Below are 25,908 nucleotides of genomic sequence, written 5' to 3'. Positions count from 1 at the left end.
AGCAATCCCCAAAATATTTTAGGATATTTTACTAGGGTTACCAATATCAGAGTTTATTAGATATTTGGGAATCCTGTTGATTTTTACCCTTCAAAAGATGGAAGCCCTAAGAAGGAAAAAAATTTTTCCAGCTTTTCTTTAAATTACTTGTTTCTCAACCAAGATTTATGCCTAGTTGCAGCTAAAAATGACTCTATACTTCTGTCACACAATGTTCTGATACTAGGCCAAGGGTGACAAAATAAACTCTTGTCATTGAGGTAATACTTAATTTTGTGCACTAGTGCATCTATGTTGAGTTCTACAATAAGTCAATATGCCTGCAATGGGTAGTGTGGAGATTCCACAGATATTTCCTAATGCCAATGTTTCCTTTCATTTTTCAGAAAAATGCTTCAGAGCCAGAGAATTCCATGATGTATGTAGAACCTCTTTAGTTTGCTCTTAAACCTCAATGAACTTTTAGGCTTAACTTGTAGGTATCTGAGCTCATCATTACTCAGCTTTAAGGAAACAAGAAGATGCACATAAGGGATCCAAAAATATTGTCAGATACCAATGTTCTGTACGTGTCTCTCACTGAAATAATGCTTCCTGTTTATATATATACATACATAAATATATACATAAAATCACTCTAGATTCTTGTTCAAAAACATTGAACTATTCCATGTGGTTCCTATCATCTACTCATTGTAAACTGGTATAATTAAAAAGAAACAGCAACTGAAAAATGGAATCCAATTATTACCAATGATTTGTTTTATGTTATTGCAAGGGCTATTCTTGAAAATATGTACTTGTTTAGAAAGTGGCAATAGTTCATAAATTAGACAATATAAATACATAATTGGTACATTTATTTTTCTAGCTTAACACTTTAAAACAAAACATGATGCTTGAAAGGCAAAATTATATTCATGAATCATTATAAAAATGACAAACATACCAATATTCTTTCAATCAGCATATCATAATACTGTTCAGCAAGCTGAGGTCGACAAAGGACAAATCGACCTAGTAATTCTACTGCTGCTTCTCGGACACTAGTCGAATTATCCATCAGTCGTCCATGAACACCTCGTTGCATATCAAGCTAAAGAAAAATGAAGAGAAAAAAACAATTTATACCTAAATAGAGTGAATATTCCAATTCGAATAGAAAAGAATCATTTTTGCTCTTTACCCTTGCTAGAATACTGGGGTCTACAGCAACAACCTCAGACAAACACTTCATGGCTTTTGTTCGAACAGCAATTGCATTTTCACCAAGAACTCGTAGGATCTGCCAAGCAAACATTGACATTTTTGTAAATTTTAGAATACATAAAATTTAATTAAAAATAGCATGAAAACATGCAAAAGAAAACAAATCTATTATTTACCTCTCTTTAATCTGTATATAAATGAGTAAAGGATCTTTCCTACTGATTCAAAGTTTAACTTAAAGATCAGTACAGGTGTTAAGCGTACAGTCCATACTTTGGAGCCTTTCCTTTATCCAATTAAACCTGTTTTTTAATTGTTATGCTTCATTTGCAGAACCTGTAGCCCCACTAAAACCTTGCTATGTGTAACTTGAATCAAAGATATTTAGTATCATTTAAATCATAATTTGGTAGTTAATGTTTTGTATTTTATTACTTTATTTTTTGGGATGGAGTCTCGCTCTGTCGCCCAGGCTGGAGTGCAGTGGCGCAATCTCGGCTCCCTGCAACTTTCATCTTCCGGGTTCAAGCGATTCTCCTGCCTCAGCCTCCTGATAGCTGGGACTACAGGCACATGCCACCACGGCAGCTAATTTTTTGTATTTTTAGTAGCGATGGGGTTTCACTGTGTTAGCCAGGACGGTCTTGATCTCCTGACCTTGTAATCTGCCCTCCTTGGCTTCCCAAAGTGCTGGGGTTTAGTTGAATGTTTTTATAATGTCACTTACTCTACTGATACTGTATGTGTGTGCATTCATACAAATATATACTTGTAAAACAAGAATATGTAAAAGGGATGTAGAACAAGGACTTTTTTTTTTTTTTGAGATGGAGTTTCCCTCTTGTTGCCTAGGCTGGAGTGCAATGGCACGACCTCGGCTCACTGCAACTTCCACCTCCGAGGTTCAAGCGATTCTCCAGCCTCAGCCTTTCGAGTAGCTGGGATTACAGGCGTGTGCCACCATGCCCGGGTAATTTTTGTATTTTTAGTAGAGACGGCGTTACACCATGTTGGTCAGGCTGGTCTCGAACTCCTGACCTCAGGTGATCCACCTGCCTTGGCTTCCCAAAGTGTTGGGGTTACAGGCGTGAGCCACTGCACCCGGCCGGAGAACCTAAAAATAAATACTACATCTATGATCTTTTAAGTATCTGTACTCAACAATGAATGATATTATATACTGCTCACAAGCATCCCAAATCAGAAAAATCAGTATCACTGTATAAGGAATTCTTATCCAGTTTACCTGGGTCAAATAAATATCAAAGCTCTGGGCAAACGGCCTCATGGAGGCCAAGTATCGAACAATCAAGCAAGCATCATCATAGTCCACAGTATCAGAGTTCATCCTGCAACAAAAAGTCATTAAAAATTTATTTTTCTTTTTTGTAACTTAGGTAAATAGATATCAAGGAGATAAATGTAGACTGTTTTCTCCTTGGATCTTACTTTAATGTGCTAAACTGAGAAGGTGTGGTTTTGATAATGCTTCTAAGAAACTTTTTTCGGTTTTCAGCTCGATGCATAATTTGGCCAGTTGTCTCAATTTCCTTTGCATGATGTGTTCCTTCAGATGATTCTTCATCTTTTTGTGATTTCATTGCTTTTTCTGTTTCCAGAGTCGTGTCTCGAAACCACTGGGCTATATAGAATTTACGAGAAAACTGGAAAGAAATTAGACAGACTTGAGCTTGATGAAATTAGCAGCAAGATTTCCAAGTTAAGTAATAAAGTTAGAGTGCTCACATTACAGGAATACAAATATTAAAGTTTACTTTAAAACAACTTCCATGTGATAAAAACAGATTTTAAGAAAGCCAGAAAATATAGAATATCCTAAATGTTAGAAAACTTATTATTTTACTATGTTCCAATACTTACATTAATGAAGTCAAGATAATTTGATAAACACAACTGTATTAAATATAGAATACTATTATCAACTACTTAATCAAGGACAATATCATGACAAAGTTAAACAGATGATGGGTCAACTAGGAAAGTTTATAACAAATGGATAAAATGCTGAAGGTAGAAGACTTCATCTGTTTTCAAATTTTGCCTTAGTTCTCCAAGAAACACACAAGACAATTGTCACTGAAATAGTTTAACACTGAGACACACCTGTAAATCTGTTCCTTTGAATACAAACTGAAAACCTGCAGTATTTGGCTGAAGAGCTTAGTAGTATACCATTTCTTTCAATTGCATATCCCATCAGTTAAAAAATAAAATAAAATATCTCTATGTATAACGTTCTCAAATAATAGTTTATAAATTTTGTACATGAACCTCTTATACTAATATTTTGGTTATGTTGTGTAACATACATGAAATAGAAGTAAAATTATATTTAAAAATTCAATAGTTTATTTTTACAGGCTTATAGATCATCTCATGTACTACTCGGCCCATACTCATTCTGAGAACCAATGACCTAGCCTAGTCTCAAAGATCACTTATGGAGAAACTTCCAAATATTTCTCTTGTCACACAATTTTAGTACAGTACAGTATCTGTAACCAGAATTCCATATAAGACAAATCAACCCAAAGCATTCTTTTCTGTTTAAATTATCAAGTACCCCTTTGTTTCGAAAATCAATATTCCAAACAACTTAAGTTTTCCTCTTCATCATGCTACCTCCCAATTTTCTTAAACCCAATTTAAATAAACATGTAGTATCTCCAAAACAGGGGAAAAGAATCCTACCACTAGTGAAGGATCAGTCTCAGTGTTTTCATCCAAGTAATCAAGCAATGCTTTTTGTAATTGTTGGATTTCATCTTCTCCTCCTGAAACCTATAGAATAAACCAAATAAGAACAAAAAAGATATTACTGGTGTGCTTTAATAAATCATCTAATTGTAAACACAAATCTGAAGGAAAAACTGATATTAAAAATGAAAATACAACCACAGTAACTAAAAGGAAAAAACAAAAATATTATTTCTGAAAAATATTATATATTGATAGCTGAAGTTTGCCTTTTTTGTTTTACTTTTTTTGAGATGGAGTTTCACTCTGTCGCCCAGGCTGGAGTCCAGTGGTACTATCTCGACTCACTGCAACCTTTGCCTCCTGGGTTCAAGCAATTCTCCTGCCTCAGCCTCCCTAGTAGCTGGGACTACAGGCATGGTCCACTATGCCTGGCTAATTTTTGTATTTTTAATAGAGACAGGGTTTCACCATGCTGGCCAAGCTGATCTCGAACTCCTGACCTCAAATAATCCACCCTCCTGAGATTACAGGTGTAAGCCACTGCGCCCGGCCATTATTTTTATGAACCATATGTCATTTTTTTAAAAAGCAGCTCACAGGTAGTTGACATAAAAATGATCAGAAAAATGTGTTAAATCTTCAGAGGTAGGAAGAATTTCCTTTTGGAAATATGTGTTGAGAGCCATAAAAATTTACAAATGATCCTTCCCCTTGAGTTGCACAATGTATAATCAACATAGCCATACATGGCAATAAGAGGTTCCAGGCCCACTTTAAGAAATACAGAAAGTCATCCAGCAACTAGATCTTGGTTTCTACATTACAATTCACCAATAAAAGGAACCAAGATTCCTAGGAGAAACAACTGACCCCAGGGCAGGGGTAGGGAAGGTAAAAGATCTTCCTGAAACACCTTTTTGTTCTAGAAAGCCCTCAAATTATGATGGGAATATATCAAAAGGATACGAAAGCCAGCTTCAAAGGGTTCTCATTGATCAAATCTAGGATGATTTGAGCATTAAAATAATGATGGCAACAAATTATAATTTACCAGAGTAGGTATTGCAGTATTATATTAGATGTTAATATTATATTAATGATAATTTTTTGCTTTTGATAATTGTACTATAGATATTTAAGTGAGAGCTCTTGTTTGCAGAAATATACTCTAAGCAGTGGCTCCCAAGCGTCAGCATTCATTCATTAGAATCACCTGGAGGGCTTGTTAAACCAAGAGTTTTTGATTCAGTAGGTCCAGGGAGGGTCCTAAGAATTTGTACTTTTGTTAGAAATGTACTTGTTAGTTCTCAGATGATTTCAATGTTGGTGCTACTTGTCAAGGGGATCACACTTTGAAAATCCCTGCATTAGAGAATTCAGGGGTAATGAGGGAATCATGTCTGCAACTTAACTTCAAGTGGTTTGAAACAAAATTAAAAAAAAAATGCATATACAGACACGTACATCTATATTTTGAAAAATGATAAAGGAAATTTTGTAAATTGTCAATAATTGAGGAATTTGCAAGAAGCTTTTATGGGAGTTCTTTGTACTATTCCTACAATTTTTCTCTAAGGTTGAAATTATTTCAAAACACGAACTATAGCTAAAAAAAAATTAGAGGCATTTCTACCAACATGGATATGATTATGAGCATAAAAAAAGACTAGAAAAAAATGAAAACAGAAGTTGTATATAGTAGGATTAGAAATCATTTCCTCACCAATTTTCTCACGTAACTTTATTACTACCACTTCATCCACATTAAAAAAAAAAAAGCAATAAAACCCTTTTTCCCCCAAGATGAAAACTCTCTAATGTAATAAAGTATAAAAAAGCTCTCCTCACACCTCCTTGTTATGAGAAGATACATAACATTCAAAAGTACAAAACAATCTTATTGGGTATGCTAAATCACCATTCAGTAAATTAAAAACTTAAATAAAATTTATGTTAAATCAAATATAAAACAGCATTATACATTATTAAGAGTACTTCACAAAAAGAAAGTAAATGATTTATATGAACCATTCAGAAGTCCCTGTTAGACTAAATAATTCATTCTCGGGTCTTAAAATTTCTCACTGGGGCTTTGAAAAACCCACTTTTAGAAGTAAAAATCTTATTTTGAATCCACAAAATGAAATGCAAAACTAACGTAAGGACATGCAAAGAAAATAACTATTATTTATTCCCATAATTTTAATCCTTTATCTTAGTACCTGTTTTAAAATGCGTTCTATAGATCCTTGATCCATTTTGCTTGTAACAGCATCTTTTCTCAGCCGTGCAGCAACAGTTCCAAGGTAATCAAGAGATGCCACTCTTAAAGCCATCTCTGTTGACTTGTTACTGAACTGATGAACCTAAATATCAAAATAGTTTTTGATTGAATAGATTTATAACAATATATTTTAAATAGCAATTTATCATATAAATTCCCAATCTAAATTGTATAATTTAAAATTTAAACTTTTTTTTTTTCCTGTGATACTGTCCCATAAAGTCATTTTTGCCTTTTGATTTTCTGGAATCTGAACATTTTCATGTGACTAAAAAAATTACAGATTAAACTTCCTTAAGAACATAACTCATTAAATATGCAGGCTCAACTGTATTATTTGCACAAAATGTGGTATTACTGAGTAAGAATTTCTTAGGGTGGAATTCTGATGCCTATGAAAAGTTATTATCGTTTCCGAATAATATTAACATATTTTCCCATTCACAAAAAGGTCCCAGAAGCTTTGTAACAATGTGTATTGTGCAAGTTCAAATGTAGTTTAAAAATAAAGAGAGTCACATTTCTTTGCATTTACCTACTGCATTACATGAGGACTACAAAATGCCACATATTTGTAGAAATACTCTTAAAGATGATAAGGAGTCTATATTAATCATTTTCTTGCTTTGAAATGAGTAACTTATGACTCAGTGTTGAGATGCTTTTAACAATATAACATTTCCAAAAAAAAAAAAAACTGTTAAAGCACTGTTATCTTATGTAATGAAATGAAAGCACCAAACTTCACAACATTTGAAAATTTTCTACAAGGTACTGACAATATTGTGTACAGCTATGCACATGCAAAAAGAGATGCAATGTTCATATTTCCTTACACATTTTTAAAGAATTCATCATCTGTGAATCAGAATACATCCTCATTATGTTGTCTTCTAGTAATCTAATAATCTTTAAATGCTATACTCTTACCAACAGTCTCCCTAACAAACTAAGGAGTAGTTCAGCAGCTGGCCATTCAGGCTTATTGACTGTTGAAAGAAGGTCTTGAACAAAATTTTCAAACAGTGGTCTGTAATCTTCTTCACCTTGCTTACTACCACATCTGTTCAAAGACAAATAATGAAAAGGATGTCAATTTAGGTGACACATGTCAGTCATCTGTCTACCAACATGATTGAAATTGTTAGCTAAGTTTTCTTTTTTCTATGTTTAGTAACAAGACATATAAATGTACATTAAATAAAATATGGTTTAAAATGAGTCTATTTCACAAACTCCATTTTCTCCTTAATTATAGGGAATTCATTTATTAAGCAATACTAATACTACTTTCTTGCAAGTGAAACACATTTAAAAAAATGATCACTGTTTTTCTACCTAAAAGATCACCATAAATTCTTTATTTTTTTGAGATGGAGTCTCACCCTGTCAGCCAGGCTGGAGTGCAGTGGCATGATCTTGGCTTACGGCAACCCTCCACCTCCCAGGTTCCAGCGATTCTCCTGCCTCAGCCTCTCAAGTAGCTGGGACTACAGGCGTGCACCACCATGCCCGGCTAATTTTTGTATTTTTAGTAGAGACGGGGTTTCACCACATTGGTCAGGCTGGTCTCCAACTCCTGACCTCCAGTGATCCGCTTGCCCTGACCTCCCAAAATGCTGGGATTACAGGCGTGAGCCACCGTGCCTGGCCAAGGTCATCATAAATTCTTACGGAGGCTGGGCTGGGCGCAGTGGCTCACGCCTGTAATCCCAGCACTTTGGGAGGTCAGGGCAAGCGGATCACTGGAGGTCAGGAGTTCGAGACCAGCCTGACCAACGTGGTGAAACCCCATCTCTACTAAAAATACCAAAATTAGCTGGGCATGGTGGTGCACGCCTGTAATCCCAGCTACTTGGGAGGCTGAGGCAGGAGAATCGCTTGAAGCTGGGAGGCAGAGGTTGCAGTTAGCTGAGATCGCACCATTGCACTCCAGCCTGGGCAACAAGAGCAAAACTCTGTCTCATTAAAAAAAAAAAAAAAAAAAAACTTCTTATGGAGGCTAAATAACATCTCTTCACAAACTTTCCTATTCAGGTACAATAGGAAAATTCTCCAAAATCTACTGAAGACAAATTACAGAATTTCAATCTAGTACTTTAATTTCTGGAGTCTAACACATAAGAAAATTCACAAAATTTTAGATTTTTTTCCCCCATGTAGTCCCATCCCAATTTTAGATTTTTAATACTCCAATTGCCTCATTTTAAAGATCAAGAAACCAAGTGTCAGGAAGACGTATTCAAAGTTCAGATTATGGCAGGAAATTGGATTCATCTTTTTAAAAAAATGAACTATTCTCTATACTGTGGAAAAGAAAAACCAGATTTATATTAATTTTACTCACTTTTTAAGGAAGATGGAGAGGAAGTTTTGGGCTGTTCGCATAGCTGTTTCATAAGAGTTAGTAATGACAACATCCTGGTCAATCTAGAATGAAAAAAATGAGTTTATAAAGATACAAGAAATAATAAGTTAGCCCTGTTGCTATTGTCATGTTATTACTGAAGAGGGGTAATACATTTAAATACTAAAATGCTTAAACTATTCCATTATATATAACGAGAGAAGCCAAAATTAGCACACTAAGCATATTTTAAAACTTTATAGAAACAAATAAAAATACAGATAGAGTGTTATCAAAAGAATGTAAGAGTAACACATGTGGTTAACAAATTTAATATCAATAGTTGTTTATCATAATCCTGGTCAGAACAGAAAGAAATGGATTGAAAATAAAAAAAGAATTTAGAAAAATATATATCAACCTCAAAGTTTAAGAAACACCTAACCCATACAATCAAAAAAAAAATTCAGATATACAATCATGTCATCTGCAAACAGGGACAATTTGACTTCCTCTTTTCCTAATTGAATACCCTTGATTTCCTTCTCCTGCCTAATTGCCCTGGCCAGAACTTCCAACACTATGTTGAATAGAAGTGGTGAGAGAGGGCATCCCTGTCTTGTGCCAGTTTTCAAAGGGAATGCTTCCAGTTTTTGCCCATTTAGTATGATATTGGCTGTGGGTTTGTCATAAATAGCTCTTATTATTTTGAGATACGTCCCATCAATTCCTAATTTATTGAGAGTTTTTAGCATGAAGGGTTGTTGAATTTTGTCAAAGGCCTTTTCTGCATCTATTGAGATAATCATGTGGTTTTTGTCTTTCGTTCTGTTTATATGCTGGATTACATTTATTGATTTGCGTATATTGAACCAGCCTTGCATCCCAGGGATGAAGCCCACTTGATCATGGTGGATAAGCTTTTTGATGTGCTGCTGGATTCTGTTTGCCAGTATTTTATTGAGGATTTTTGCATCAATGTTCATCAAGGATATTGGTCTAAAATTCTCTTTTTTTGTTGTGTCTCTGCCAGGCTTTGGTATCAGGATGATGCTGGCCTCATAAAATGAGTTAGGGAGGATTCCCTCTTTTTCTATTGATTGGAATAGTTTCAGAAGGAATGGTACCAGCTCCTCCTTGTACCTCTGGTAGAATTCGGCTGTGAATCCATCTGGACCTGGACTTTTTTTGGTTGGTAAGCTATTGATTATTGCCACAATTTCAGCTCCTGTTATTGGTCTATTCAGAGATTCAACTTCTTCCTGGTTTAATCTTGGGAGGGTGTATGTGTTGAGGAATTTATCCATTTCTTCTAGATTTTCTAGTTTATTTGCATAGAGGTGTTTGTAATATTCTCTGATGGTAGTTTGTATTTCTGTGGGATCGGTGGTGATATCCCCTTTATCATTTTTTATTGCATCTATTTGATTCTTCTCTCTTTTTTTCTTTATTAATCTTGCTAGCGGTCTATCAATTTTGTTGATCCTTTCAAAAAACCAGCTCCTGGATTCATTGATTTTTTGAAGGGTTTTTTGTGTCTCTATTTCCTTCAGTTCTGCTCTGATTTTAGTTATTTCTTGCCTTCTGCTAGCTTTTGAATGTGTTTGCTCTTGCTTTTCTAGTTCTTTTAATTGTGATGTTAGGGTGTCAATTTTGGATCTTTCCTGCTTTCTCTTGTGGGCATTTAGTGCTATAAATTTCCCTCTACACACTGCTTTGAATGCATCCCAGAGATTCTGGTATGTTGTGTCTTGGTTCTCGTTGGTTTCAAAGAACATCTTTATTTCTGCCTTCATTTCGTTATGTACCCAGTAGTCATTCAGGAGCAGGTTGTTCAGTTTCCACGTAGTTGAGCGGTTTTGAGTGAGATTCTTAATCCTGAGTTCTAGCTTGATTGCACTGTGATCTGAGAGACAGTTTGTTACAATTTCTGTTCTTTTACATTTATTGAGGAGAGCTTTACTTCCAAGTATATGGTCAATTTTGGAATAGGTGTGGTGTGGTGCTGAAAAAAATGTATATTCTGTTGATTTGGGGTGGAGAGTTCTGTAGATGTCTATTAGGTCCGCTTGGTCCTTAAGCTGATAAGCAACTTCAGCAAAGTCTCAGGATACAAAATCAATGTGCAAAAATCACAAGCATTCTTATACATCAATAACAGACAAACAGAGAGCCAAATCATGAGTGAACTCCCATTCACAATTGCTTCAAAGAGAATAAAATACCTAGGAATCCAACTTACAAGGGATGTGAAAGACCTCTTCAAGGAGAACTACAAACCACTGCTCAAGGAAATAAAAGAGGATACAAACAAATGGAAGAACATTCCATGCTCATGGGTAGGAAGAATCAATATCATGAAAATGGCCATCCTTCCCAAGGTAATTTACAGATTCAATGCCATCCCCATCAAGCTACCAATGACTTTCTTCACAGAATTGGAAAAAACTACTTTAAAGTTCATATGGAACCAAAAAAGAGCCCGCATCGCCAAGTCAATCCTAAGCCAAAAGAACAAAGCTGGAGGCATCACACTACCTGACTTCAAACTATACTACAAGGCTACAGTAACCAAAACAGCATGGTACTGGTACCAAAACAGAGATATAGATCAATGGAACAGAACAGAGCCATCAGAAATAATGCCACGTATCTACAAGTATCTGATCTTTGACAAACCTGACAAAAACAAGAAATGGGGAAAGGATTCCCTATTTAATAAATGGTGCTGGGAAAACTGGCTAGCCATATGTAGAAAGCTGAAACTGGATCCCTTCCTTACACCTTATACAAAAATCAATTCAAGATGGATTAAAGACTTAAATGTTAGACCTAAAACCATAAAAACCCTAGAAGAAAACCTAGGCATTACCATTCAGGACATAGGCATGGGCAAGGACTTCATGTCTAAAACACCAAAAGCAATGGCAACAAAAGCCAAAATTGACAAATGGGATCTAATTAAACTAAGAGCTTCTGCACAGCAAAAGAAACTACCATCAGAGTGAACAGGCAACCTACAAAATGGGAGAAAATTTTCGCAACCTACTCATCTGACAAAGGGCTAATATCCAGAATCTACAATGAACTCCAACAAATTTACAAGAAAAAAACAAACAACCCCATCAAAAAGTGGGCGAAGGACATGAACAGACACTTCTCAAAAGAAGACATTTATGCAGCCAAAAAACACATGAAAAAATGCTCACCATCGCTGGCCATCAGAGAAATGCAAATCAAAACCACAATGAGATACCATCTCACACCAGTTAGAATGGCAATCATTAAAAAGTCAGGAAACAACAGGTGCTGGAGAGGATGTGGAGAAATAGGAACACTTTTACACTGTTGGTGGGACTGTAAACTAGTTCAACCCTTGTGGAAGTCAGTGTGGCGATTCCTCAGGGATCTAGAACTAGAAATTCCATTCGACCCAGCCATCCCATTACTGGGTATATACCCAAAGGACTATAAATCATGCTGCTATAAAGACACATGCACACGTATGTTTATTGCGGCATTATTCACAATAGCAAAGACTTGGAACCAACCCAAATGTCCAACAATGATAGACTGGAATAAGAAAATGTGGCACATATACACCATGGAATACTATGCAGCCATAAAAAATGATGAGTTCACGTCCTTTGTAGGGACATGGATGAAATTGGAAATCATCATTCTCAGTAAACTATCGCAAGAACAAAAAACCAAACACTGCATATTCTCACTCATAGGTGGGAATTGAACAATGAGAACACACGGACACAGGAAGGGGAACATCACACTCTGGGGACTGTTGTGGGGTGGGGGGAGGGGGGAGGGATAGCATTGGGAGATATACCTAATGCTAGATGACGAGTTGGTGGGTGCAGCGCACCAGCATGGCACATGTATACATATGTAACTTACCTGCACATTGCGCACATGTACCATAAAACCTAAAGTATAATAATAATAATAATAATAATAATAAAAGAAAAAAAAAGAAAAAAAAAAAGAAAAAAAAAAAGACTACAAATATGGTGCAGTGTATACTGCTCAGGTGATGGGTGCACCAAAATCTCACAAATCACCACTAAAGAACTTGCTCATGTAACCAAAATACCACATGTACCCTAATAACTAATGGAAAAATAAAAAAATAAAAAATAAAAAAAAAAAAAAAAGAGAAAAAAAAAAAAAATTCAATGCCTTCATCAGAAATTTAAAGATATAAACAGTCAATTCACAGTTATAAAAATACAACAGACAAATAACTATAGCAAAAGGGGCTCAAGCTCACTAATAACCAGGAAAACGCAAAATAAGATGGGTATTTCTCAATGACCATAATTTTAAGTAAGTAGGGCTATAAAATGAAACACCACTTTAGTAAGCAAATTGACAACTTCCAGTAAATTTAATGCATGTATACTATCTTAATTCTACTTCTAAGTATATCTAGAGAAACTTTTGCTTTAAGTTGTGATTCTATGATATGGTGTTTTTAACTCAAGTAAAAAACAATCTAGTATGAGTTGTATGTACTAAAAGCGATGTTGAGTGAAAAAATTAGCTGTAAATATGTCACTGTCCTTTACGTAAAAATGAAATAATTGCATATCAAATTTACATAAAAATAATTAAAAGAAAGAAATAAACATATTCATCACACTTGTCACCAATGGTTAGGAAAGGAAGACTAGAGACAAACAATGGGATTGGGATGGGAGAAATAAAGAGGATCTGAACTTTTCAGATAGTATTTGACTTTCTTTCTTTCATTCATTCATTCATTTTTAGACAGGGTCTCATTCTGTCATCCAGGCCAGGGTGCAGTGGTACAATCTCGGCTCACTGAGTCTCAATCTCTCAAGGCTCGATCGACCCTCCTGTTTCAGCCTCCTGAGTAGCTGGGATGACAGGCACACAACACCAGGACCAGCTAATCTGTGTATTTTTTGTAGAGACAGAGTTTTGTCATGTTGCCCAACTGGTCTTGAACTCCTGGCCTCAAGCAATCTGCCCACCTTGACCTCGCAAAGTGCTGGGATTATGGGCATGAGCCAAAGTGCCTGTCCAGTTATTAATAATTATTATATATTTATTATTATTCCCAAAAAGATACACACATATGCTTGGATCTAACAGTAGATAAACAAAATTATTTGTTTCTCTTAAACTTTTGTTGAGGTAAAAGTATACACTTGGAAAAATTCTAAACATCTCCAAAAGCTATAAAACCAAAAGCAAATCGTCGGCATGAGCTACCTATTAGGGAGGGAATAAACTCATTTTCCCCATGAATTTAATGTTAATTATAATCCTATGTTATGTATTTATATATGGGTTCAGTACCCCTAATCTGAAAATCTGAAATGCAAAATGCCCTAATGAATATTTCCTTTGAATATCATTTTGGTACTCAAAAAGTTTCAGATTTTGGAGCATTTCTGATTTTAGATTTTTGGATCAGGGATACTCAACATGCATATATATTACATATTGTAATATTCACTTTCACATTTAATATCTCACTGACCCTTACAACCTGGTATAGCAGTTTTGATAAGTATTATCACCTCCATTTTACAGCTGAAGAATAAACTCAGAAAGATTAAAATGATTTATATGTTTTATGACTGGTGGATACAATAGAATCAGAACTCAACTCTTCCAACACCATGTCTAGTGCTCTAAAAGGACCTTAAAGCCCAGCCATGAACCTCTAATTAAGAACATCAGCTTTGGCCAGGCACAGTGGCTCCCATCTGTAACCCCAGCACTTTGGGAGGCTGAGGAGGGTGGATCACGAGGTCAGGAGTTCGAGACCAGCCTGACCAACCTGGTGAAACCCCGTCTCTACTAAAAATACAAAAATTAGCCGAGCGCGGTGGTGCGTGCCTGTAATCCCAGCTACTCAGCAGGCTGAGGCAGGAGAATCACTTGAACCCGGGAGGCGGAGGTTGCAGTGAGCTGAGATCACGCCACTGCACTCCAGCCTGGGTGACAGAGCGAGACTCCGTCTCAAAAAAAAGAAAAAAAAAAAACAAAACTTCAGTTTTATAGGAATGACAGAGAATATAGGTATTTCCTTCAATAAAAGTACAGTTGTAAAACCTTTAATAGATTCCTTACTTTTTTATTTGAATCTTCTTCTGCATTAGTGTCCTTCTCTGATGATGGTAAGTGTACAACACACTGAATAAGTTGTAAAACCAGTGCTGTAACCATCTGAATATACATAGGTTCTCCATCCATATCACTACTGTTTAACCTTTAATGAAGAAAAAAAATTTGTATAGAGTATCAAGATAATCTCATTTAAATGTCATCTATTGTCTGAAAGTTTCACGATACTTTGCCAATATTTCTAGGCATGAACTTAGTGCTTATAGTGTTCTTATGTGTAATTATTTGTCATAAGTTAGCAAAAACATCAAGTAAATACCTATGCATGCTCAGATAATTAAAACAGTCAAAGGAAAAATACAGTATTTAATATAAATTTCTATGCTTTACATACATTGCAGATAAAAATTCATAATACTAAACATTTCTCAAAATGATTTTGAAAATGATAAAAGTCTTCAAAGTTTCCAAATGCCCATATATTTTGCTATTCATCTGCTGAATCTGTTATTCATTTGGTATTAAAATCTGCTACACAGCTCTTGACATCTGTGCTAGTGTTGGTAGCACAGATTATAAAAAATCAATTTCCACATCTTTTGTTCTACAGATATTGTAAAAATCTAAGGATTCTTTTATATGTTGATAATTTTTTTTCAGGTTTAACAGACAATAAATGTTTATCAGTATACAATTAGTCCAAAAAATGATTAAGATAATTATTTTAGAGAAGAAAGAAGCCTTCAAAGCAATCTTAAAAACAATCCTATATGCCACGTCAACACTTTTAATCACTCAGGAATATTAAGATAATTCTGGTGATTATCTATGATGGCAAAGACAATAATGCTGACCACAACAGTGGGTAACATTCCTTATTAACAGTATGCTTAGCAATTAAAGAGCATTTAATCCCCATGTTTATTCTCCACACTGCCATTAGAGTAATCTTTGTTTTTTATTTTTTTTGAGACACAAAAATCTTATAAAATCCTCTTTGAATTGATCTGATTATTTTCAGCCATATTTCCAACAGGATCAACAACATCTTCTCACTGACTAGTGGTTCGTAATAAGGAATGATTTTGCTCTCCAGTGCCTGGAGATAATTTTGGTTGTCACAACTGGAAGGAGGAAAGGTGTCTACTGGCATCTAATGGGTAGAGGTCAGGGATGCTGCTGAGCATCCTATATTGCACTAGACAGCTATGCATAACAAAATGTTATATGGCCTAAAATGTCAACAGTGCCAAGACTGAAAAACCCTGCCACAGATCTTTACCTTTGAGAATCAGTGAAGTTTTCTAAGCCCCCTAAATATGCCATGTTATTTCACACATCTAAGCTATTCTTCATGCTGTTCTGATGTAACTGCCTAGTTTTTCATTATTAAAATATAAATCAGACAGAAATGAAGAATAAATGTATGACGGTTCAATATAATGGCGGTTCTTCATTATACTTGACCTCTGTTATAATTAATTACCTGAAGTTCCTTAAACTCCTCTTGCTGGTTGGTAATCTTGCAAGTGAAGTAAAAATTTCTTCCAAAATTAACTGCCTATGTTTTTCATATCTTGAGAATACCTGTTTAGTAATTATAAGATTCCAAGTTAAACTTATAATAGAAAACAAACCAAAAAATAATATCATGTGATTAAAAAAATTACCTGCCATTTAGAATGAAAATGTTTTCAGTATCTAAGGTAAGTTGCTCTATTTTCCTATCATTAATTATAACATTCTTACAGAAGTCAAAGAGTACACTAGTTTCATTTAAGGACTATGAAATCTTGTCTTTAGGCAGTCAGACAAGATTTAAATGATTTTAAACCATTCTAACTTTATTATAAATATCAAGGAATTATTAGCTGAAATATTTGCAAACATTTAGAAGTGTTTTAAATGTGACAAAACAGAATAACCCAATAAATTAACAAAACAGAAAAATAAATCCTCAATTAAGAAAGTCTAATAAGACTTAGTAAAACAGTCCTTAGATTGAAATGAATGTACTGAAAACCAGGTATCTTCATTATTTTTTGGAAGTTTGGATTAAATGACATCAATATTGTTTTATTTGTGGGGTAACTAAAAATACAAATTGATTATACTTACTGCAGTGACTAACTTAATGGCACACAACTGTAGTTCACTGACATTTTCCACAAAAAATGGTGTTATTCCCATAGATGAAACCTGTTTAAAAAAGAAAAGAGTAAGTAGTATACATCTTTAGTTGATTTCAGTAACATTCTATCTTACTAAATTCCAATACATTCATAAGGTTACTGGAAAACACTAAGAAGGCATTTTTTCTTTCCCCCACCTAATCAGCATCTATTCTTTTCTCTGTTCCCCTTCATCCTCAAATCAAGTTAGCACATACAACAGGTACATTGTTTCATAGCTATCAGTCCTCTAATCTCTACTTTTTGAGTTTACAAATGTCACAGGAATATAAAGAAATAACAAACATTTAATATCTGCATGAAAATATAACCTATCTTTCAAAGAATTTAGAGTTTGGAATTTACACTACATTTGTCTGTCTCCTGAAAGAATGTCTTTTTAAAACTCCTGCAGTTTTATTTCTTCAATTTAGAAATAACATACTCTTAACAGGAAAAATTCTTGATAATATAGTGCTGGTCTTATTATTGAGTGAGCTAGGTTATACTGGACTTAATCATTTAGTTTAGAAATACACAAAATGCTTACCAAAAAAACTTACCTGAAGAATTGTTGTGTCTGTAAGAAGTTGTATCTCTAGCAATTCTGATAAGCTGCTAACAATGTCACAAACTTTGTTATAAAGCATTACTATTACTCTCTGCTTATGTGTAGAACATTTAGCCCGTTTTGCTTTTGAACTTAATAAGCCTCCTAAAATGAAACAAATTCAAGATAAGGAAAACATCAACTTTTAACAATTTTTAATAAACAGTACTCAAACTGTTTTTTGAATTAAGAGAACACAATTTTTTAGCTACAGAACCTGGAATATTAAGCTTTTTATTTATTAAAATAGAGAATTACTCTCTGGAGATATTCCATTAGAAACATTCTTGCATCAGATAATTTTCAGCAGTTATTAAATCCTTGTACCTAAAATATTATTTTATCTTGATTTCTACTTTTCTCCATTGGAGCAGGATAGTAAGATTACATTTCCCTTTAAATTAATTTGCAATTATACAATAGATCATCAAGTTCATTATTCAGAAACCTAAGTATGACCTTACTTCCTTCGAATGTATACATTTCATTGCTCATTTATGAAGGTTAAGAACAAGAGAAGGAGTATTTATCTTGAATCAATCCATTTTGTAGACAACTGCTATTTTGCGTAAAATTAGGGTGAAGTGATAAATGAAACCAGAAGGTAGTATTTTCTGAGATTTTCCCTGACAAGTAGAAATAACTTCTATTATATATAAATAGTTCCTAAAGAAATTATAATTGAACTATACTATAATTGAACTAGTACTATATTCTAGTCAAATCCATAATCAAAATCAGTGTTTATTACAAGTTATATGATTCAAAAATTTTGGTGCCATTTTAAGTCCTATTTTGACTCATCTAACATGGCAAAAATTTACAATAATTTTGATATTATACGAACTAACCTCCATGAGGATCTAATCTGTAAACAGGATCATACTGAGGATAAAGTGTATTCTGCAAATGAAATTTAGTGTACTGTATAACTCTTTCAATTACATCCTCAATGTACACAGCTTTTGGCATGTTAGGGGATGTCATAATGTTGATGGTTGTAAGACAAGCATCCGCTGATTTTGTAACTCTCTCCATAATAAGGTCTCTCCATAACCTTTCTTCTTCTTCAGTATCGTTATTCTGTAAAACAGTATTGTTAATGAAATGGAAATAAACACATTTATAGGTTTAAAATATACATTAAAATTATGATTTATTTGATTTTCACTGGTGGAAAAGTGTTATGATGTGTGTTAATTCTTTTAAGAATATCCAGAATGAGATACAAATACTGATACTACTTTGAGCACGATTTGTGTTTCAATGTTTTCAAACGTGATATACTCTACCTCATTTCACCACTAGATGACACCCTACTGACAAAGTTTTAATTATCTTTATATCCTTTGTGTGCTTTATACAAATCTAAGATTTAGCTTATGAGTTTAACTGTATATAAATTAATTTTGTGTTTTGGGCATAAACATTATGATAGTTTAAAAACTTTATAAATTCTGCTTGCTGCTGTGATAAACAAAGCAAAAATTAATGACAAAGGGTAAAATCTTACTTAGTACTAAAATGTTATTGACAATCATTCCTAACACCTGCTTTTCGACAACACAGTTTCTGAAACTGAGATTAAAAAGTAGTAATATGCAGACTAATGAAGACTTTTTTTAAACGGATAATTTAAGAACTGACAGAAGACTTTATTTTAATTTACACATCAGCAACTTGACATTGCAATTAGGAGTAATCTTACTGTTAGAGTAAAAATCCTCCTATCACATCTTTAGTTATGAAATATAAACTATATTATAGGACTACTTCCAATTCAAAGCTTATACCCTAGGAAAATGAACAAAAACACAATATATAATATGTAAAGCAGACAGGGCTTTCTGTTCAGTAATGCCTAAAAACTCACAAAGGAAAGATAAAGTAGCTTGTCTTTGATGCGATCATTGCTGTTTGTTTGGAAGAGTCAGTTAAGGAGGTTCATGATTCATGCCAAACGTTAAGGCTATCCACAACATATCAAATACTGTTACGGTTTTTAGGGATGAAAGTAATTTCCTTAAGACTGAGTCAGCCAGCTCTCCAGAACTCTAGATTTCTGATGATGATTATCACAATTTCTTGGTGAAGTATTTAAGTAACTTGTAGACTAACAATGGAGTAGATTGTTACTTTAGGTTTCTCTAAGCCTTTGTTTCTGTGATGCAAAAAGAGAGGACACTTAAAAATATAAATATATTTAATAATCCAGAAAACTACCACCTGAGATTATTTTTCTACATATTTTATTCCAGAAGTGTCCAATCTTTTGGCTTCCCTGGGCCACAATGGAAGAAGAATTGTCTTGGACTACATATAAAATACACTAACAATTACGATAGCTGATGAGCTTAAAAAGAAATTGCAAAAAATCCTCATGTTTCAAGAAAGTTTACGAATTTGTGTTGGGCTGCATTCAAATCTGTCCTGGGCCACATGGGCCAGTGGGTCACAGGTTGGACAAGCTTGTTTTATTCCATGTAGATTCCCTAGCAATCCTGTGGCTTTTGTAAACACCAAGAGCATTTCCCTCGTAAGATAAAATAAAATCTAGTGCTTGTATTTAAATATATATACTACACATGTATACATGAGAAGTATATATATCAAAAGTGTTCAAAATGGTTATTGCTGGATTAGAATATAGCTTTTTTGGTGCTTTCTGTGTTTTGGAAATTTTCTACAATAAATATGTTAATTTTATAATCAGGCTTTTAAAAATAAATAAAATTTGGCCAGGTGTAGTGCCTCACATCTGTGGTCCCAGAGCTTTGGGAGGACTAGGCAGGAGGACTGTTTGTTGCCAGCAGTTTGAGACCAGTCTGAGCAACAGAGTGAGACCTTGGCTCTACAAAATATTTTAAATAATTGGCCAGGCACTGTGGTGCATGCCTGTAGTCCCAGCAGCTTGGGAGGCTGAGGTGGGAGGATCACCTGAGCCCAGTAGTTCCAGACTACAATGAGCTATGACTGTAGCACTGCACTCCAGCCCAGGGGACAGAGCAAGACCCTAGCTCTATCAGGGGAGAAAAAAAAAAAGAGAGAGAAAGAAAATTTATCAACTCAGAACTTATTAAATGCCTATAAGCATTAGTGTTTGCATTCATTAATGTCAGAGATATCAAGATCAATTTGAATGCACATATAATTTATAGTCCACTACAATGCTAGGAAGGCAAATCCCAGGAAATTTGCTTCACTGAATTAATAAACCATTGCAACCATGTTGCTACTGCTTTTGATATAAGCATATTAAAATATAGTAACAGCTGGAGTTAACATTTACCGAGAAGTTAAAGTGTGCCAGACACTGTTATAAGTGCTTTACATGAATTAATTCTTTAATCCTTTGAACAACCCTTTGAGGTAGGTATAAAAAAGGTATATAAGGAGTAATGTATATTAATTAGTATATATTAGGAAATCATAAGGTTTTTAACTATGTTATTTCTTCAGGGAAGCTCAACAAAAAGAATTACTACCTACTATCATCTCATAAATCAAAAACAAAATTTAAACAGTCATACACTTACATAAGGAAGAGCATAAACTAAAGAACTGCCCCCTAAATTGACAAAAATTTTCATGTCTTTATTATTCTTACTTTATGGCAAAGCTGTGAATTGACAATGTGTAACATTAATTCTGAATTACTAAAAGTGAAGTTCTATTAGCAATGCTAATGAATGTAACTAGTAATTCATGGTAACATGCTCAAATTAACGAAATGTGAAATTTCCCCTACACATGAAAGTCATTTGTGAAAAAATTCACATTAGTCCCTCCCTAATGAACAGATGATAGATTCCAAGACCTTGAGTGCATGCCACGCATACTATCAAACCCGATATACACTGTGTTTTTTCCTATACATTCATACCTAAGATAAAATTTAATTTATAAATTAGGCATGGGAAGAGATCAATGACCATAAAAAATACAACAATAGACTGTAATAAAAATTATTCACCTACTTTCAGATCACAGTTGACTGTAGGTAACTGAGAACATGGAAAATGAAACAATAGAGAAGTGGGGGACTACTATAGAGCTTAATAACATTAAGGGTAAAATTAACAGTATGGATCTGAAACTTACATGATTTAACAAAGTGGAAAGCTTTGACCCATCCTGAATATTCTTCTCCAAGATATTTAAGACTTTCACAGTTTTATCAGTTGAAAGCTAAAATAGCAACATAAATTCTTTATCAATCATTGGTAAAAGTTATATATTATTCAAGAAACAATCTGTACATTATTCCCTTTGAGCTATGGAGGAAATAGCATTGTCACCCTCTTAAAGAGTAAGAAAACTTTCCCACTTAGAACTTCTACTCAACGACCCTAAATGACTAAAGCAAATGTCAAAGAAAAATTTAATGTATTTCTGCATTTAAATAATCTAAATATCTGAGAAAATGAAAAAAAACTCTGGAAAAAATTAAAGTCCGTGCCTCTTTCAATGCAGTAATATGATTCTCTTTAGAATAATCTGTAGAATACTTCTTTTATTCTTTTGTAAAAAAACAAAAAAACTCATTTAGACGCTCAGAAGTCAACAATGAGTTTTCTTTTTACTATTTACTTTACATAAATTTTATAATTTACCCTGAAAACCTTAAATTAATTTCAAATGTTTCTATGAAGTAAATTTATAAATTTTACTTTGGTGAGATACCTTATCCATTATACCCATTGCTTTTATTTTAGCAGATTCACTGCCAAGTTCATTAAGCTGATGTTTTCCTAAGAGCAGTTCCTGAGGAATTTCATCATCATCACCTGCAAAATCAAGCCAAACAAACACAAACAAAGTTTAGGTAAATGAAATAGCTCAAAATGTCAAGCTTAACTTTCTAATAAAATTTTTAGACACGCAAACTAAACAAATAACAACCTAAGGCACCTCTATATATAAACCTCAAGTGAACCCTGAATGAAAAACGACAGAAATTGAAGTCAGATTTATGACTAAAATGGGAAGATGAGATAGATATCTTATCTTTACTACTTTAGATATACTCTTGACTCTTTCTCTGTATATACTCTTGACACTCTCTGCCTCAGGAGGCTGACCTGAATGGACTACATCAAGAGTCTCCCATGCCCTCTGGCTTTTGTTTGGGTTTGGCCAGTAGGGTGCCCTGTTAGAAGATCAAAGAGGAGTGGAAGGTCAAGGTATTTATATCTCTTATTCTTTGCTTACAAGGTCTCCTCAGGCTGGCTCTGTCCCCTGACCAAAAGGTATTGCTTCAAGGCAGCCTACTCTACAACATTTTTTCCCGCAGAATGAGTTCTGGTGACTTTTCTGTATCCTCACTCTTTTGGTTTAAGGCTGTTAACCCTGGGTTCTGGTACTATTTTGCCTCCATCTTTTTAACTGGTCTCTTTGTAAATAACTCCTCCTCATATTATCCTAATTTGAGAGTGCCCTTTGTACTTTTGGGACCCTAAATGATACAGAAGACAATTTCTCAGCACAGAATTGTAAAGTTTTAATGTGTAAACTGTGTGACTCTCATCATTTGATCTGTACATTTTGTGATTTTTGTAGCTATTACATTTGAACTCCTAAAAAAAAAAATTATAAAAGTAATTAGTATATATGCAAAGTTAATGAACTAAAGGGAAAATCATGATTATGTATATGCAGAAAAATTACTTAATAAAATTCAACATCCTTTCATGATTTAAAACAAAAAAAAGATGAAACTGACATTCTAAATAATCAGCAAACACAATGATACTCAGGCAAGTAATTCTCACAAAACAAATACTTATTTTACCAGCTGAAGGTGGCATAAGATTGTTAAGAATAGCTCTATATATTGTAAGCAGTGTTTTTATAAACATATTTTAATATTTATAGATGTAATCTTTATGTCATTGTAAAAGTAATACACGAATGTAACATTAATCCTACTGTATTCTAACTGGTTTACTATTTTGTTTTCCATATTAGAATCTGTATTCCCTAAAGCCAGGTGTTTGGGTTTTAGTTATTTTTGCATCTCTAGCACTTAACATACTACTGGCATACAGTAAGTATTCAATAAATATTGGTCATCAGAATAAATGAACAGAAGAATAGATGCTTATTTCTGCATATTTGCTCCTATGAGTACCTTCACTATACAGGGCCTTTTCAAGCCTCCTCACCTGCATAAAGACTTTTTTAATTACTCTGACTTACTCATGATTCTTTAGATACTATCCAGACTTGATTAATTTATAGTTTAGTTTTGTACTAAAGTTTTTAATTTCTTGGTAACAGACTAGATTTGACTTTACAACTAGATTTCAAGTTTCTTGATAGCACAGAGCATGCCCCTGTATCCTCTAGAGTAACTCAGTTACTCTAGAGGATACAGTTAAGACACTTAGAGTATGTGTAAATGTATTTTAAGTTGATTTTACCAAATGCAGTAAAATCCATATCTTCCAAATTATCCAAAATATTCTCTATTGAGGCTGTGAATCTCTTAAAAGTTGAAGAGTCCATCATTTCTGCAAGAGAGAAAAATACATTCATTATTCTCACATTCCAAGTAGACATGTGAAGCTGAAGAATATGAATAAAGACAAATTAAATAAACTAAAGTGTTACCTTCAGGTGTTAGTTTTGGTTCATATGCTTTCCTTTTCTTCTGTTTTTCTTTTTTCTTCATTTTCCTAGCAACTAAAACGAACAAAAAGAAGTACTGAAATGTAGGACTGACAACTTAAAATAATTCCATTTTTGTTTCTAGTTTTTTTCCTGAATGTTAAAGACTTAAACAATAATCACTGCACATAGAAACTAAGTATTTTTGTCTTAATTGAAAATTAGTTATTAATTAACTCATAAAAAGATATAAAATATTCTTCAAAGTTAAAGCCCTAAATTTAAATTGGTTTATGTAAGAAATCCGTTGACACTGATGAATTACCCTCACTAAGGCTGGGAGGAGGAGAATAATCTTCCATGTCAGAATCTGACGGACTTCGGTTTCGATAACGACCACCACCTGAACTCCTTCTTCCTTCATGAGAGTGGCCACTTCTCCTATGATCCCCAGAGCTTCTTCTGTCACGCTCTTCATATTCCCAAGCTTTATCATCATCTTTTTTATGTCGTTTCCTAGAGGCTAGAAGCAAATCCCCATGACAAATAATTTACCTCATTTAAAAAGATGATTAAAACTTGTACTTTACAAATGAATCACATGGGGAAAAAAATCTTCATTCCATAGGGTCTAGGAAATTCAGTGATTTTGTCTATCCAGAAGTTTAAGTTATGATATAGAAAAAGTATCACTAATTTTAGCACAATCTACCCAGATTTAAAGATCTTTACATGAACTCGGTATTTACTGCTAATAAATACAGATAGGAAGGTTCTTGAAATTAAACTACAGTGTTCACTTCAAGGACAGTTATTCAGTAAGTCAGTAAGGGTTATATCTAAACTTCAAGATTAGTTGAGGCTGTAAAACAAACTATATTTAGGAATTAGATGAAAAACAGAACCACCTTAAAGCACTTAGATTACTGATGGGGAGCAGGGTTTGGAGGAAAAGTCAACTTTTGAGAAAGTGTTACAGAATATGGGTAACCGTGTACACCATCAATTAATAGCTAAGTTAAACCCACAACTCAGCGATAAATTCCATAAGCCCTGGTGACCTAACGTGACAAGCCTACCAAGACAGAAAAAACCTGTACAGTTGTAAATACTCACATAATGAATTCAGTTCTTCAACAAAAGTCTTGCTTAAACCCAAGAAAAGTTTCTAAGCTTATGCACGCTTCATAAGCATGATTATATATGTTACCTTCAATCTTTTCCCCATCATTTTAGCATTCTGCTAAAATCACCCGTACTGACAGGAGCCTTTAGGCAGACCTGGCAAACAGATTTCATCTAACACATCAACTCTCATCAACTGGCAATAGCTGCCTAGAACATTATGTTGAAAATAACTCCAAGCCCTGAGAAAGCATCATAGTTCAGCAAGAAAGACTGATTAGAAATGTGTCTGCAGTAAGAGCTGAGGGGCACTATGAGTGACAAATATTTACCATGTCTGTTCTAGGATGCAGTGGGTACCACCAAGTTAAAACCAGGGTAGAGAAGTGATGTGTCCTACCTTGAAATCACACACTGGTTGTTGTTGTGATCACTTGTTGCTGACAATGATAAACTTTCTAGTCTGTTATTTGACTAGCAACTGCTCTTTTCTGAATCCCTAACTATGATAAATACACAAATACTTAAGACAAATGTTTTGCTTAAGTCCCCTACTTGGCTTAGATGTAAGGATGCCAACCTCTGGCCCAGGCACTCTAGGCTTGTGCCAGTGTCTTCATGTGTGGGTAATAAATGTCTATACTCTGTCTAATCTTATTCTTAAATGCTACCCTAACTACTCCTGTTCAAGAATCTAGGTTGGTTTCTGGTTCTGGAC

General features: G+C 34.1%; 1 protein-coding gene across 2 annotated transcripts in view; it reads right to left on the bottom strand.

The window, feature by feature from the left end:
• The window catches only part of NIPBL (NIPBL cohesin loading factor), a 202,422-nt gene that overhangs the window by 42,413 nt on the left and 134,101 nt on the right, over positions 1-25,908 (bottom strand). For both annotated transcript variants that reach the window (XM_054487074.2, XM_063664732.1), the window contains exons 12-29: positions 24,391-24,588; positions 24,069-24,140; positions 23,879-23,968; positions 22,140-22,243; positions 21,558-21,644; positions 18,308-18,539; positions 17,410-17,561; positions 16,794-16,874; positions 16,162-16,262; positions 14,682-14,820; positions 8,562-8,644; positions 7,145-7,277; positions 6,153-6,296; positions 3,922-4,011; positions 2,659-2,873; positions 2,456-2,558; positions 1,187-1,285; positions 950-1,096 (exon numbers count right to left, since the gene is read on the bottom strand). In XM_054487074.2, the coding sequence (XP_054343049.1) occupies positions 950-1,096; positions 1,187-1,285; positions 2,456-2,558; positions 2,659-2,873; positions 3,922-4,011; positions 6,153-6,296; positions 7,145-7,277; positions 8,562-8,644; positions 14,682-14,820; positions 16,162-16,262; positions 16,794-16,874; positions 17,410-17,561; positions 18,308-18,539; positions 21,558-21,644; positions 22,140-22,243; positions 23,879-23,968; positions 24,069-24,140; positions 24,391-24,588 (2,270 nt within the window). The remainder of the gene's footprint in view (positions 1-949; positions 1,097-1,186; positions 1,286-2,455; positions 2,559-2,658; positions 2,874-3,921; positions 4,012-6,152; positions 6,297-7,144; positions 7,278-8,561; positions 8,645-14,681; positions 14,821-16,161; positions 16,263-16,793; positions 16,875-17,409; positions 17,562-18,307; positions 18,540-21,557; positions 21,645-22,139; positions 22,244-23,878; positions 23,969-24,068; positions 24,141-24,390; positions 24,589-25,908) is intronic.

Source organism: Pongo pygmaeus, chromosome 4 (genome assembly GCF_028885625.2).
Source record: "Pongo pygmaeus isolate AG05252 chromosome 4, NHGRI_mPonPyg2-v2.0_pri, whole genome shotgun sequence".
NCBI classification, from domain to species: domain Eukaryota; kingdom Metazoa; phylum Chordata; class Mammalia; order Primates; family Hominidae; genus Pongo; species Pongo pygmaeus.
This window is presented reverse-complemented; position numbering and strand designations above follow the sequence as displayed.